This window comes from Trichomycterus rosablanca, chromosome 15 (assembly GCF_030014385.1).
Source record: "Trichomycterus rosablanca isolate fTriRos1 chromosome 15, fTriRos1.hap1, whole genome shotgun sequence".
Classification (NCBI taxonomy): Eukaryota; Metazoa; Chordata; class Actinopteri; order Siluriformes; family Trichomycteridae; genus Trichomycterus; species Trichomycterus rosablanca.
In genome coordinates, this window is record NC_086002.1 from 25,676,460 (window position 1) to 25,692,017 (window position 15,558).

General features: G+C 40.9%; 2 protein-coding genes across 2 annotated transcripts; both read left to right on the forward strand.

Moving 5' to 3' along the window:
- The first annotated feature begins 11,034 nt into the window (after positions 1–11,034).
- LOC134328835 (histone H1-like) lies at positions 11,035–11,686 on the forward strand. Its single transcript, XM_063010066.1, has one exon. It carries the CDS (start codon positions 11,035–11,037, stop codon positions 11,650–11,652), a length of 618 nt encoding a protein of 205 aa, XP_062866136.1. The 3' UTR covers positions 11,653–11,686.
- Positions 11,687–12,291: 605 nt separating this feature from the next.
- Positions 12,292–13,807, forward strand: LOC134328798 (histone H3-like). The gene is made up of 2 exons (XM_063010027.1): positions 12,292–12,674; positions 13,384–13,807. The coding sequence occupies exons 1-2, from the start codon at positions 12,292–12,294 to the stop codon at positions 13,784–13,786; spliced, it is 786 nt and encodes a 261-aa protein (XP_062866097.1). The 3' UTR covers positions 13,787–13,807.
- Positions 13,808–15,558: the final 1,751 nt, after the last annotated feature.

The window sequence follows — 15,558 nt, forward strand, 5'->3', positions numbered from 1 at the left end:
AATAACAGAGACAGTTCACGCACCTTAAAGGGAACCTGGGCTCTGAAGTTCTCCGGGAGCTCCCAGGTCAGGATGACTGAAGTTTTCATTACAGTTTTAACAGCAAAACTTGTGGCGAACGCTAGAGGACAAAAGACGTGTAAAAAAAGAGAAATGTATTATTATCACAATTATTAATATTATTTTAATTATTATTATTATCACAATTATTATTTTATTTATTATTATTATTTTATTTATTATTATTATTTTATTTATTATTATTATCACACTTATTATTATTATTTTAATAATTATTATCACAATTGTTATTATTATTTTATTATTATCAATTATTATTATTATTTTAATTATTGGTATTATCACAATTATTATGTTGTTGTTTTTATTATTATTGTTGTTTTATTATTATTGTTGCTTTTATTATTAATTATTTTTATTGTTATTATTATTATCACATTTATTTTTATTATTATTATTTTTATTATTATTATTCGCTCGCCCGACATTTCTTTCGGGGGCTGCCATTGGACGAGGGCGGTGTTGCCCACCGTGGTGCTGATGACCATAGTGGGTTTGCCAGGAACTGCAGGAAACAGGAACGTTAATTAGGAATCACCATATCTTCACCACTACAGAGCCCTGGTTTAGATATATCCGCTTCCCCATGGCGAGTGGGTTACCTGCGCCGGTGGTCTTGATGACCTTGGCTTTGCTGCGGGCGCCGTCTCCTCTGGTGGTGTACGCCGCCACGGTGACCGAGTACGACGTCTCAGAGAGCAGGCCGGCGATGATCGCTTTCTGTTGAACACAAACTGTTGGGCACGTTAACATGCCAGAGGGTGAGAGAGAGAGAGAGAGATTTTATTTTTATTTTGAACATACCTTTATTGGGACTTTCAAAGGTTAAAACACAATTAACAAAATTTTAAGTCTGAAAAAAACCAAGACAAAGCAGAATAAATTAGTTTTCAAAGAGAACTTCTGGCTCAGGTTAAAAATTCAGCAAAATTTAGTTCTTCATGATCATCAACCCAGCACAAAATATCCATAAAACACCACATGTTCTCAAAACTATCGAGATCTTTCATGATAGAATAGTATTTAAAATCAGTTAAAATACGGGTTCTTACCAACCTTTTGAAAATACTCACAGTGTCATTATCCCTGACTCCTTCAATTAAACTTTTTCGGCTAACCCAGACCGCCATCTTAGCCGTTCCCAGGATAAAATTTAACAGTTGGCACTGTGTTTTGCGTTTCTGTGAGTACTTAAAACCAAAAATAAAAACTGGTTTCGTAAAAATTGTACTAAAACCATCAAAAACACGCTCTAAAAGACAAAACAAAGGAGCCAGTCTCTGACATTCCATAAAACAATGAAAAACTGTTTCCTTTTCCCCACAACATAAACAGTATTGGGTTACAGCTGGGTTTAAAACAGAGATAAAAAGCATTCACAGCCATAATGCAATGTACAACCCTCCACTGTAAATCACCATAGGTTTTAGTTAACGGTGGTTTGTAAAAAGATTTCCATGCTGGTTTAAAATCAGCATCTAAAACCAGTTTTGCACGCCAAGGTGTGTCAGCTCTTGAATTAAGTTTAGTTTTGTTTAAAACCTTGACACATGTTTTGTAAAAAACCTTCCCTGTCGTCTCATTTAAAAACAAGGACCCAGTGTTCGCAGATTGCAATAGTGGACCCTCACACTCCCCGAAGTCCGGTGTGAGGGTCAGTTCTGGGGGAACATCCTCTCCACCCCTCTGATTATGGTTTGTGTGTAGTAGGGCACGCTCATCTTCTGTTAGTGCTGCTTTCCACCTGTCTAGTAACTGTGCTACAAAACGGGTGGACCTGATGTTCAGGCGCTCAGCTACTGGGCCCACTTTGTCCATGTCGGGACCCGCTAGGCCCACCAGGTCCCCTAATGTTCTGAGTCCTTTAGCACACAAAGTTCTGTCCAAGGAAGGGTGGGCAGCACTCGTCACATCTAGGCGTGCCCCTTTGATCAGTGGCTCTCTCAAGAGCCAGTGTAGAGAGGTTGTGTTCTCTCGTTGTTGTGTTTTAAAAAAACTAAGTACTTTAAAAAGTCCACGGTAAAAAGAAGACAGGTCCTGCAAAAAACAGTTTCTTTGGGTCCATTAAAAACAAGGGTAGGTCTATGTCTAGATCCCCCAGTCTCCGCAGTAGAGCGCAGGCCAGTGACCTCCATCCCAGGTTGCTTGGACCGGAGAAGAGTTTCTGTAGGAATTCGAGGCGGAAGGCTGCAACTCTGCTCGCCAGGTGGATCAGGCCTTGTCCTCCTTCATCCTTGGGCAGGAACAGCACACTCTGTGGGATCCAGTGAAGTTTGTCCCAGAACATCGTCACCAGAGTTGCTTGGATGTTGGACAGGAGACCTGGAGGGGGATCTAGACAGACCAGTCTGTGCCACAGTGAAGACGCAGCAAGATTATTACAAATTAAAACACGTCCTCTGTAGGACATCTGAGGAAGCAGCCAAGTCCATCTGTTAAGGCGGCCTTTTATTTTTTCAAGGAGTCCTTCCCAGTTTTTCATTACAGTCTGCTCATCTCCTAAAAACACACCCAGATATTTAAAACCTTTCCTCCCCCAGCTCATTCCCTGTGGCAGTCTAAGTGTGCCATTCACCCAGTTTCCCACCAGCAGTGCTTCACTTTTTGTCCAGTTCACTTTAGCTGATGATATCTTACCAAACTCATTAATTATATTAATTAAATTTTCAATATCAGTTTGACGGTTCAAAATCACAACAACATCATCAGCATAGGCAGACAATAAAAACTTAAAATGACAAGTGGGTATGTTAAAACCAGAGAGGGTCTGTCTTAGTCTGTGTAAAAGAGGTTCTATGGCCAGGGCATACAGCATACCAGACAGGCAGCAGCCCTGCCTGATCCCTCTCTGGGCTTTAAAAGGAGCACTTAAACCACCGTTAACCTTCAGTATACTTTCAGCGTCACAGTACAAAACCTTGATCATGGCTATAAGACCAGGGGGGAAACCAAAGGCTGCTAGAACCTTCCAAAGATACTCGTGTTCAACCCTGTCAAATGCCTTTTCCTGATCTAGTGAAATCAGACCAGTATCCAAACCCAATAGTTTTGAGACGTCCAAAATATCACGAATTAAAGATATATTGTCAAAAATGGACCTGTTTGGAATGCAGTAGGTCTGGTCAGGATGGACAATCTGATCCATGACTTCCATGACTTTGAAAGCAGTTTGTAATCACAGCAGAGCAGTGAGACCGGACGCCAGTTTTTAATGTCTTGCAGGTCTCCCTTTTTGGGGAGCAGGGTCAGTACCGCCCTTCTACAACTAAAAGGTAGCCTTCCTTTAGATAGGCTGTCATTGAGGGTTTCCAGCAAGTCTCCACCAATCACTGGCCAGAATGATTTGTAGAATTCTACTGGAAGTCCATCCAGGCCTGGCGCTTTACCAGGCTCCATGCTTCTCAGAGCTTCACTGAGCTCTCCCAAAGTCAGTGGTCTCTCAAGTCCTAGGGCATAGGCGTCTGCAAGTTGTGGTAGACCTTCGAGGAAAACCTCTTCCAGTTCAGGTTGCTTACGGTAGGGCTGGGCGATATGGATCAAAAATTATATCTCGATATTTTTTTCTGAATGGCGATATACGATATATATCTCGATATTTTTTTATTCCATAAGGTAATAACAAAAAGACACTTCTGAGACAAAGCTACATGTTCCAATTTTTTTACAGGCACTTTTATTAATATTCATGCTGGGGAAGCTTCACACAAGAATTATTTTTGCTTTAAAAAAAAAAAAAGAGCTATTCTAAGAAAAAAAAAAGTTGTTTTCTAAGGCATCTCCTGTTGTCTAACGTGAATTACAAATATATTGTCTGGCCCTTTAAGAATGTTAAGTGTACTATAGGGCGCAGGGAGCGAGTGTGTAGGGAAGATGTTGGAATGACACGGTTTCCGGCTGAGCTTGTGTGACATTAAAAGTAAAACCCCGTTAAAGTAAACCCCTCTTTAACCCCCCACCCCCACATGTTTGGACTTTATACATTATTTTATGTATATGTCGCCACAACATTAACATTTACATTAATATTTTCTTTTACTGTATAGAACTCAGTTCTGTAATACAGGCAGAACTAATCATTCATGTTACTCTGTAACTATTACAACATTTAATGCATTTTAATCAGCGTTCTTCTTCATGCACTTTATTATTATTTAACAGCTTTATTTGCTGTTTAATTGCTGTTTGCTCCTTGTTTACTGCAGAGTTAGTTCATGCAATTTAATAATGTTTGGTTGTTTATTGGCCGACAACAAGAAATACTATAATAGAAGATAAATAAATAAATGACGTGTCGGACGTCGGGCGATCGTCCAGTATAAACTAACACGACCACGTACAACATCCAGTACAGAAATCCCCATAATGTTTGTATTTACAGATAGAGCAAGTATATGCACATCACATATACAAACACAAGAGTCAGAACAACAGGAGACGCACCGCTACGTTATTATTACTTTCTCAACACTTAATGTGAAGTAAATACGTGCATGTCAGCGCGTGCATGCGCTTGTGTTGGTTTTTGAAACGAATAACGACTCGTTTTCTTGTTTTTTAACTTTGGGATTTGAAGTGAAAAACGAATGAAGGTACACGGAGCTGGAACCTTTTATCTGGACTTGTTTTCGGCGTTCTCTACAGAATACATTATTCTGCTGCTCATCTGACACTTTGAATTCGAACCATCTCCAAATAATTACAAAATTAGTCATTATTTTTCTTTTTAGTGACCTCCTCGATAGCTTCTGTCATGTCTTTATCCGTCTCCATGCTATCGGTGCCTGCAGGACTTACTGGTGAAGCGGTGGGGAGGGGCGAGTTGTGTTCAGTGAGGGAGAGAGGCGGGGCAGTGAGGGAGGGGGGCGGGGCAGTGAGGGAGAGGGGCGGGGCAGGTGAACATGTGCAGAGACAAACTAGGAGAAGAGAAAGACGAACTGTCGGATCTAACTGGAACGCAACATTTATATCGATATATGCGATATTGTCTTATCTTATATCGCGTATGAAAATATATCGATATTTTTAAAATATCGATATATCGCCCAGCCCTAGCTTACGGTACTCACTGCTGTACAGTTCGGTGTAAAACCGAACTGCACGCTGGCGAATCCCTGCAGGGTCTAACAGTAGCTGGCCTGATTCAGACCGCAGGGCGTGCATGCACCGGCTCTGACCATTCTTACGTTCCAGGCCAAAAAAAAATCTGGATGGAGCATCCATCTGCGCTACAGACTGGAAACGTGACCTAACCAGGTCTTTAACCTGTGCTTTAACACCAATCAGGTCTGCTAGTGCATTTTGTTTTGTTTTGAGAGCCTTAATATGGTCTCGATTTCTTGTGGACTCTGCTAAACTCTGGAGTTCCACTATTTCAATCTCAAGACTTCTCATAGATCAGGTTATGTCTTTTGTAACGCTGTAAGTATACTGTTGACAAAATTGTTTGATTTGGACCTTGCCAAAATCCCACCAGTCTTGGAGGGTATTAAAAGATGCCTTGGTCGCTCTAAACTCAGCCCAAAAGAATTTAAAATGTTCACTAAAATGTACATCATCTAATAGGGTGGTGTTAAAATGCCAGTAGGCGCTGGTTGGTTTAATATTATTAAAACCGACTGTACATTGAACCAGACTGTGATCAGATAAAGCAACTGGTGAGATTTGACATTTCCTTAAAACGTTAAGATGATGTTTAAAACAATAAAAACGGTCAAGACGTGCTAATGATAATAAGCTGTCTCTAGCATGTGTCCATGTGTACTGAGTCTGTCCATTATTTAAAAGTTTCCAGACATCACAAAGTTCATGTTTGTGCAGAAGCTGTACTAGCCTTCTGCGTGATGCAGGATGTGGCTCAGGATGGTTCCTGTCTGTGTTAAACTCAGTACAGTTAAAATCACCTGCTAAAAACAAATAATCATCTGCACTGCACTTGTCTAGCGTTTCACAGAGAGTATTTAAAAACAGCATCCTCTCTACCCCCCGAACAGGTGCATACACACATACAAAAATAAAAGCACAGTGCTTGAAAATGGCACGGACTTTCAAAAGTCTCCCTCCTACCACCTCTTCCACCTCAACGGACTGAGGAGTCCAACTCTTAGAGAGGAGTACAGCTACACCAGCACTGACTAAACTTCCATGGGAGAAGAAAACCTGACCTCCAAACTCCTTTAACCAGTCTGTATAGTTCTGTTTGTCACTGTGTGTTTCTTGGATAAAAGCCACATCAATATGTTTGAGTTTTAACAGTTCCAACAGCTGAGCTCTCTTATAAGAATCTCTGGCTCCATTAATATTTAAAGTGGCCAGGTTGAAAGTACTCATATTAAAAATAAGGAATAAGAACAATACAACTAGTAAACTGAACAGAAGTCTGCAGAAGTGTTCAGGCCATCTCACTGCTGTCATCAGTAGTCTGGTGATGGAGTTTGGCCAGTATCTTTTTTAGTCTAAAAATTTCCTGATCAGTAAAACCCTCTTCTCGCGAGTTGTTCCTTAAAAACTGGACAGATTGGATAAAACTTTTAAGATCAGGAAAATGTTCTTCCACTTGCACCCCTTTGACATTTTTTGTGTTTTCTAAAAAACTCCTGATCATTTTCAGGGTGTAGATGTTGCGGGAAACGCAGGGCTGTGAACACGAGGTGTTGGAGTCTGATGAATCATTCTCAGCATCAGCAGCTGCGTCATCCTTGGGTTTAGTTTCAGTATTTGCGCTTTTTTTAGCGCCACGCGTCTGATACTGAATGTGACGGGTTTTTTTTCTTTTAGTGACCGGGACTTTAAACATGGGGTTAACCGCATGGCTGAGTACAGCCTGCTCTCCTTTCAGCTCAGCTGCCTCAGCAGTGCCTTTCCCACTGTCACCAACCATCACCACACTCTGTTCAGTACTGTGTACAGTGTTTGATTCTGTTGCTGTTTCATCAACACTCATCTGTACAGTATCAGCATCAGTCTTCCCAGCCCCACCGCTCTCCTTACCTCTATCCTCACGTTCACTTTCTGCGGTTCTCATTGCACCATCAGCCACGGTCTCCTGCGCGTTTGCCTCAGCGTGTTCCTCTCCAGCCTTGGCGTTCCCCGCACCGCTGGCCTCGGCGCTCGCTGTGCTGTTGCCCTCGGCGCTGCCCGTGAAAACAGAAAAAAAACACATGTCCCTCCGGCACGTAACAATATCAATTCACTATTTTTTTTTTTTACAGTTCTCCAAAAGTGCCACAACAGGGCGACATTACAAAGATTTTTTTTACCATGATCACAAGATCTCATATTCAGTGATGGCATAGTTACCTTGAAAAATTAATCTGATTACTGATTACTGATTACTCCTTTAAAAAGTAACTTAGTTACTTTATGGATTACTTGATTTTAAAAGTAACTAAGTTAGATTACAAGTTACTTTATTAGTTATATAATGCGGAATATTTTAAAGATATTCCTTTGCAATACTTTATCATTTGGCTGCCAACTTGTGTGTACTGATGAGACTCAATTGAATCCCAGAACATGCCAGTGTGAATGCATGGAAAACAAATTTTAATTTTCTTTCAAGAATATGATACAGACTAACCAACACTATTACGCTAAATCAGCATTGAAAATTGACTTTACTTTTAATAGCCTTCTACAATGCTGGAGCTTCTTAAAACGGAAGATTTTCTTTTAAATAGAAGTGTTATTTACCTGCTATTAAATTGTTTTCCAACAAAATCCGCCCAATTTGGCGGATAATCGCCCAATCTGGCAACACTGGAATGCGCAGAGCCAGCTGGCGCTTTTACTCGTAGCGCGCCACGAATACTACTAAATAGTACTACTGTACTTCTGTAATGGTGTTGGTGGTTGACATTTATGTTGAGTGTATTACTGCACTGTTTTGATGAAGAACTACTTATTTAAGGTGCGCTGCTCCTGCGTGCAGAAATGCTTCCGCAAAAAAATTGCCGACAAAGCGGTGGTGGGGGGGCCAGAGGGGTGGCCGAAGATTACTTTATGGTGGCCATGGCAACCACTGGTCACCCCCTGGCTCCGCCCCTGCCAAGAAGAAAGCAAAAATATCTTTTCACTAAGGAAAATGACAAAAATAGTAACGCACAGTAACTTGGATAAGTAACTTTAATCTGATTACTGGATTGACTCTGCAGAAATTCTTTCACTAAAGATTGTAGAAGCAGTCTGCATGCCTAGGTGCTTGATTTTATACACCTGTGGCCATGGAAGTGATTGGAACACCTTAATTCAATTATTTGGATGGGTGAGTGAATACTTTTGGCAATATAGTGTATTAACATTTCAAATGACTTTTTTACAATTCTCCAAAAGTGCCAAAAGAGGGCAACATCACAATAATTTTTTTACCATGGTCACAAGATCTCATATTGCCATATCATAACTAATTTTTAAAAATGCCACAAGAAGGCAACATCACAATTTTTTCAACATGGTCACAATATATCGTATTATCATATCATATCACTTTTTTTTTTTTACAATTCTCCAAAAGTTCCACAAGAGGAGTTTGCATGTTCTCCCTTTGTCTGCATGGTTTTCCTCCAGGTGCTATGGTTTTTTTTCCCATAAAGGGGTATTTAAGGACAAGATAACACGAAACTGTGATATTTTTGCCAAACAAACCCCGAATTCCTAATTTATGTTGAAATAAAAGTTGTCCGGATTGTCAGATGTCAAAAAAACTGGTCTGTTTTAAATAAAAGCTGCTGGAACTCTGGTGTCACTATCCACAGTCTAGTGGGGATTCATCTTATGCCAAATTCACACTACACGACTTTTCAAGACATCAGGTCTCTGTACAGTTCACACTACACGACTGGATCTCTTGTAAACGGGAGTCTTTCAGGTCGGTGTGGCTTTCACACTACACGACTGATCTGTGATAGGGGGTCACACACTACACCATCTATCACCAACTGGAATCTCTGGTCTCCCAAACTACGTTTAGTCACGAAAACAAACGTGAGAAGTGATTAAAGGTTTAACCTTCCTGATAGGTTATGGGTCAAATAGACTCTTCTTAAGGTTTTAAACTATAAAAAAAAATACAGTTAAAAGTACTTTTTCAGGATGAAACTTGGCTTAATAAGTAAAACCAACATATAAAATAAAAATTGTTTATTTCACATATTTGCAAAAACATTAAAACATTTTATATCAATTGCAGTTTTACAGGACAACGTATGTTAAAGTTTTTAATTCATGTCACATCCTTGTGAGGAACAAAGCAGTGTGTAGGGCCCGAATAGCTCAGTCGGTAGAGCATCAGACTTTTAATCTGTGGGTCCAGGGTTCAAGTCCCTGTTCAGGTGAGTTGTTCCTTACTACAGTAAGCACTAATGTCCTGTACAACGTGGTTTATTTAGAAAGTTAAAAGATGTGTACTTAGTGAGATATATCTAATTGAAATAGCATGTACTTGATCTAGTTGTACTTGAAATAATTGTACTCCCAGCTGTTTCAAACACACTGTAGTAAATAGAGGACAGTTTAAATCTACATTTATGTGTAGCCTAATAATGCACTGAGTTCTAGATATTAATACCTACATATATTTTATGTTGAATTACATGCATCATAATTTCAGTTCTTGCTTCACAGAGCCGCTTTGTTATTGCACTGCACTAAACAGTTGGTATATCCTGCACTATTTTAGGCCTTACATAATGCAGCATCAATTCTGTTAGTACATTACAATTTACAAAGGGTAAAAGAGGGTTCTTTTTAAAGGGAATTAGCTCAAATGGTAGCGCGCTCGCTTAGCATGTGAGAGGTAGCGGGATCGATGCCCGCATTCTCCAGTAAAGAAAAATTATGATCATTTAAGGGCATCATGTAATATGAAAGTCGTTGTGTCATTGCTCACTGAAACGCAGCATTAAAAATTATGTCAATCTGTAAGTGTTACAATGACGTTAATGCTCTGTATTCATTCAAATCATTTGTTGAAGACCATTTTTTATTTTTAAATTGACAAACACGCAATAACTTATAATATATAAAATATATAATATATAATATATATATAAGTAGAGGTACGTGACTTGTTGATGTTTTTTTTTTCTTTTTATCCAGGGAAACGCTTTGTAAAAGATGAACAGCTGAAACTCACGACAATCCCTAAACTGATATATTTCAGTCATGGTTTTTATCTAACTCGCTTATGACACTTGTTAACACTTGTTAGCTATCGTTGCGGCTGAAACACATGAATTTTTAAATTAGAACAGACATCATTGTGAATACGGTTGTTTTGACTTGTTCTGACTAACATTAAATGTTCTACTTATTATCATCATTATTATTCTAAATTATTATGTTTATTATTATTTTTTTCTATTTGTTCTTTCAGCTACATGACAGTTAAGCACCCTGGACTCGACCTAGTCCTGCTTGGTAGCTGTGTTTTACTTCACACTAAACAGCCTATTTTTCTAGTAGAAAATGAAGCTCACATCCGCTTATAAATACATGTGGAAAACACCAAGGTCTGGTTTGCACTTTTCAGTCTGTGTCTACAAGAAGATCGGGTTTCCTCAGCATATTTTTACGTGTAATAAGATGTGAAATGTGCGCTGCGTCGCTTTACGCATCAGGAGCGGTGTGCTGTTTTAGCAGAACACAAGGAAACAGAGCATCGTTAGGTTCCCTTTGCGGGCTTTTACATGAACGAGAGAGCTTATGTTCGGCCGACGTGCACTTTATTACCTCGCATTTTATATCAGGACTTGTATTTTAATCACTATTTGCCATGAGAAAACACAAGTGCGCATGTGTCACGGAAGCACACAGACGCTGCGCTGGTCGAGTTGAGTCTACACAGTTCTCATGTGTGCTATAAAGCCCCGCCCCCTCTCGTAGGAGGGAGGAATCTCTGTACAACAGAGCACAGCGCTTCACTCGCTCTTTCTTAGCGCCGTTTTAGCTCCAACAACGATGGTAGAAGAAGCTCCAGCACCGGCCAGCTCGGCCCCCGCCAAGGCTCCTAAAAAGAAGACCGCGGCCAAACCCAAGAAAGCGGGTCTCAGCGTCGGCGAGCTGATCGTCAAAGCTGTTTCCGCTTCCAAGGAGAGGAGCGGCGTGTCCCTGGCCGCCCTGAAGAAAGCTCTGTCTGCAGGTGGATACGACGTGGAGAAGAACAACTCCCGCGTCAAACTCGCCGTCAAAAGCCTGGTGACCAAGGGCACCCTGGTGCAGACCAAGGGCACCGGCGCCTCAGGCTCTTTCAAGCTCAACAAGAAGCAGACCGAGGCGAAGAAGCCCGCGGCCAAAAAAGCCGCCGCTCCTAAAGTGAAAAAGGCCGCAAAGAAACCCGCCGCTGCAAAGAAGCCCAAGAAGGTAACAGCCAAGAAACCCGCCGCTAAGAAGTCCCCCAAGAAGGTCAAGAAACCCGCTGCTGCCGCTAAGAAAGCCACCAAGAGCCCCAAGAAGGCTAAGAAGCCGGCGACCCCCAAGAAGGCAGCCAAGAGTCCTAAAAAAGCCAAGGCAGCCAAACCCAAAACCGCTAAGCCCAAAGCGGCCAAGGCCAAAAAAGCTGCCCCCAAGAAGAAGTAAACATGTTCCTGTTTTATTAACTTCGTTTTCTTAAAACGGCTCTTTTAAGAGCCACCTATATCTTCCCATAAAGAATCGCGTTTCCTAAACACATACATATAAGCATGCATGCGACCATCCATACATACATATTTTGTGGAGAGTGTAATAAGCAAGGAGTTCAAAACACTAAGTATAACTGGTCCTGTTTTATGTGTAATAATGCTTTTGTCACACATCCTCATAAAACTGTCCGTATAAATGTGTGTATGTATGTGCACTCACGTATATGAGCACCTTACATAAAGTAATTGTTAGTGTAAATGTTATTGTGACATAATGTAATTGTTAGTGTAAATGTTATTGTGACAATGTAATTGTTAGTGTAAATGTTATTGTGACAATGTAATTGTTTCTTAAGAGAAGTTTTTCTGTATCATACATTACACGGGCGGGAGAACGGAGGAGAAGAGAGGGGAGGAGGGGGGCAGTATGTGAGGGGGCGTGTATGTGTTTCCCTGAGACGGCGCGTTTATGATTGGCTCAGCTGTGCCTTCGCTCTAAGCCAATAGGAGAGAGCCAGTTTGCCTATATCATACCGTTTCGAGCTCTCTTCCAGTTTACTTCAGTTTTGTTTCACGAACACATCAGATCATCAAAATGAGTGGCCGAGGGAAGACCGGTGGTAAGACTAGGGCTAAGGCCAAGACTCGTTCATCGCGTGCCGGCCTTCAGTTCCCCGTGGGCCGTGTTCACAGACTGATACGTAAAGGCAATTACGCCCACCGTGTGGGAGCTGGTGCTCCTGTCTACTTGGCTGCCGTGCTGGAGTATCTGACCGCTGAGATCCTCGAGTTGGCTGGTAACGCCGCCAGAGATAACAAGAAGTCTCGTATCATCCCTCGTCATCTGCAGTTGGCCGTGCGTAACGACGAGGAGCTGAACAGACTGTTTGGAGGTGTAACCATCGCTCAGGGCGGTGTACTGCCTAACATCCAGGCTGTTCTGTTGCCCAAGAAGACCGAGAAAGCAGCCAAGGCCAAGTAAACTCGCTCTCGTGTTCTAACCAAAAGGCTCTTTTAAGAGCCACCCATTTCCACAGAAAAAGTGCAATTTCCCCAGATAATGTGTAAAAAAACCCAGATATAATATCGTTTCATAGGCTCACACGGCATAAAACTCACATAATTTATGACATGGTAAAATTAACAAATCAATATGTACGATTTATTTTTTCTCTATCTTTACATATGTCCCTATATACATACATTATATGTATACATAAGTGAAGTTTTATATCACTTGCAGAAGCAAAACCAACAATACAGACAATTAAAAGTGGTGCAACAAACGTGTTTGTGTAATACACATGGAACAAAAATAATAATAATGCTAATAATAACTAATAATAAGCAAAATGAACGAAATAATCAATATTATATATTTTTTAAATGTATATACTTTAAATGCGATTTTAGGCTGTGTTTTAAAAGCACAAAGAAAGAAAGGAACGTTTTATAAATCCCGCCAACAGCATAGAGGAAATATTATGTTTTCTGAAACGAGGCAGTGGCAGAACGCCGACCAGTCAGCGACATTTGACGTAAGCACGTTCGTCCAATGAGAAAAGTGCGTCATCAAGACGCCCAATGAGCGCGGAGCGGCTCTGGTACTTAAATAGAGCGTGTTGGACGGGCTAACATATTCTGTCCTACAGTTGGTGAAGTGCAGAGTTCCAGACGCGATGGCAAGAACCAAGCAGACCGCTCGTAAATCCACCGGTGGTAAGGCGCCGAGGAAGCAGCTCGCCACTAAGGCTGCCCGCAAGAGCGCCCCGGCTACTGGCGGTGTGAAGAAACCTCACCGTTACAGGCCAGGTACCGTGGCTCTGCGTGAAATCCGCCGTTATCAGAAGTCCACTGAGCTGCTCATCCGCAAGCTGCCCTTCCAGCGCCTGGTTAGAGAGATCGCTCAGGACTTTAAGACCGATCTGCGCTTCCAGAGTTCTGCCGTCATGGCTCTGCAGGAGGCCAGTGAGGCTTACCTGGTCGGTCTGTTCGAGGACACCAACCTGTGCGCCATCCATGCCAAGAGGGTGACCATCATGCCTAAGGACATCCAGCTGGCCCGCCGTATTCGCGGAGAGCGGGCTTAAACGAACCCACTCCATCCAATTATCCCCAAAGGCTCTTTTAAGAGCCACTTACATGCTTCCACTGAAATGAGCATTTTTCATAACTTTTTTTTATGTATTTTTATTATTCCATTGTGTGCGCGTGTTCCGTGTTATAATTTAGTTATAATTCATCAGTTACAAATATTAGGAAAACCTGGTTAATGTGTTTGTGTGTGTAGAGATGTACTTTACATGTTCTTACAACAATTATGAACAAGGTTATTTAAGTACAGCTGATTAAAGATTGGCAGGTGGTGTCTTATAACACATGATTAATAATGTTTATAGTGGTGTATGTTTATGGGGCTCTATAAAGCACTGAGTTAGTAAGAGTAATATAGTCGTTATGAGTAGTAGAGTAACAACACAAACATGACGGTAAATAAGAGGGAGCTGTAAATTGCAGCAGTGGTTAAAATATTATGCAACTAATGCAAAAAAAAAAAAAAGATTAATAATCAGTAATTATTATTCAGAAAAATATATCAATAATAAAATACTATTCTAGGTACTCAACACAGGGTAAATAGAGACATTTTAGTGTAAATAATCATAATTACTCATTTCTTTTATGTATGTATAATTTTATGTATTTTCATGTAATATAAAAAATTGTTAGGAGAATTTAGTGGCGTTGGTGTTGCACGGTGTACACAGTCTGTATTTTACACAGAGATGGTATTAACTGATTGTAGTGTAATCTACAGTATGGCTGTACATTGGTAGAATGTAAACACGCTGGATGAAGGCATAAGGAATGAGCAGAATATTGAATGTTAACCATAAGACTGGTTATTGTAATAATGGTAATAAAACAACCGTATTCACAATGATGCCTTTTCTAATTTGGAAATTCATGTGTTTGAGCCGCCACTGTGTGTGTGTGTAACTTTAACCTTTGCCCTCTGAGTCCCGCAGCACCGACTCCCATTTCTGACGGGTTTTTGTCACCGTTTGCAGGTTCTCCGGCTGGTACTCACACTCAGGCTGGCACTCATTGTTCTCGCTACCTGATCTGAAGGCATGAGGACCCAGGTGTGGTTCATCAGCTCCAGGTGCGCCTTGTGTTCCTAGGCAGCACAGATGATATCTGTTGAGCTCAATTTTACTTTGAAATATGTTTATGAAACGTTATGCTTTAGCAGAATATGACTTATAACTTCCCATTTCTCACAATACAGTGAAATATACAAACACATTTTTAACACAGATGTCACTTATAAAGACTTGCATCAGTATTGTTCGGCACAGACAAATCCAAACACTGCTTTACACATTTTTTATGTGTTTAATGTATTCATTGTTTATGTATTTATTTAGTTATTCACTCATTTATGACCCTAACACCCACTTTAACAAAACATCTCTGGCTCTAGCAGTCCAGGTGACACATATCCAGGGCCAGCTGTAGCCTAGTGGTTAAGGTACTAGGCCAGTGACCAGAGGGTCACTGGTTCAAGCCCCACCACTGCTAGGTTATCACTTTTGGGCCCTTGAGCAAGGCTCTTAACCCTCAACTGCTCAGACTGTATGTGTTCAGCGTCTGCTGAAAATGTAAATATTCACCTATTTTACTTTTTTCTTAAACTCTCTCTCTCACTCTCTCTCTCACACACACACACACACACACACACACACACACACACACACACACACACACACACACACACACATCCGCAAAAGCTAGCAACAAACACTGTCGTTGTCCATTTATATATTACACATTCCAACACAATTTTACCCTCATGTTC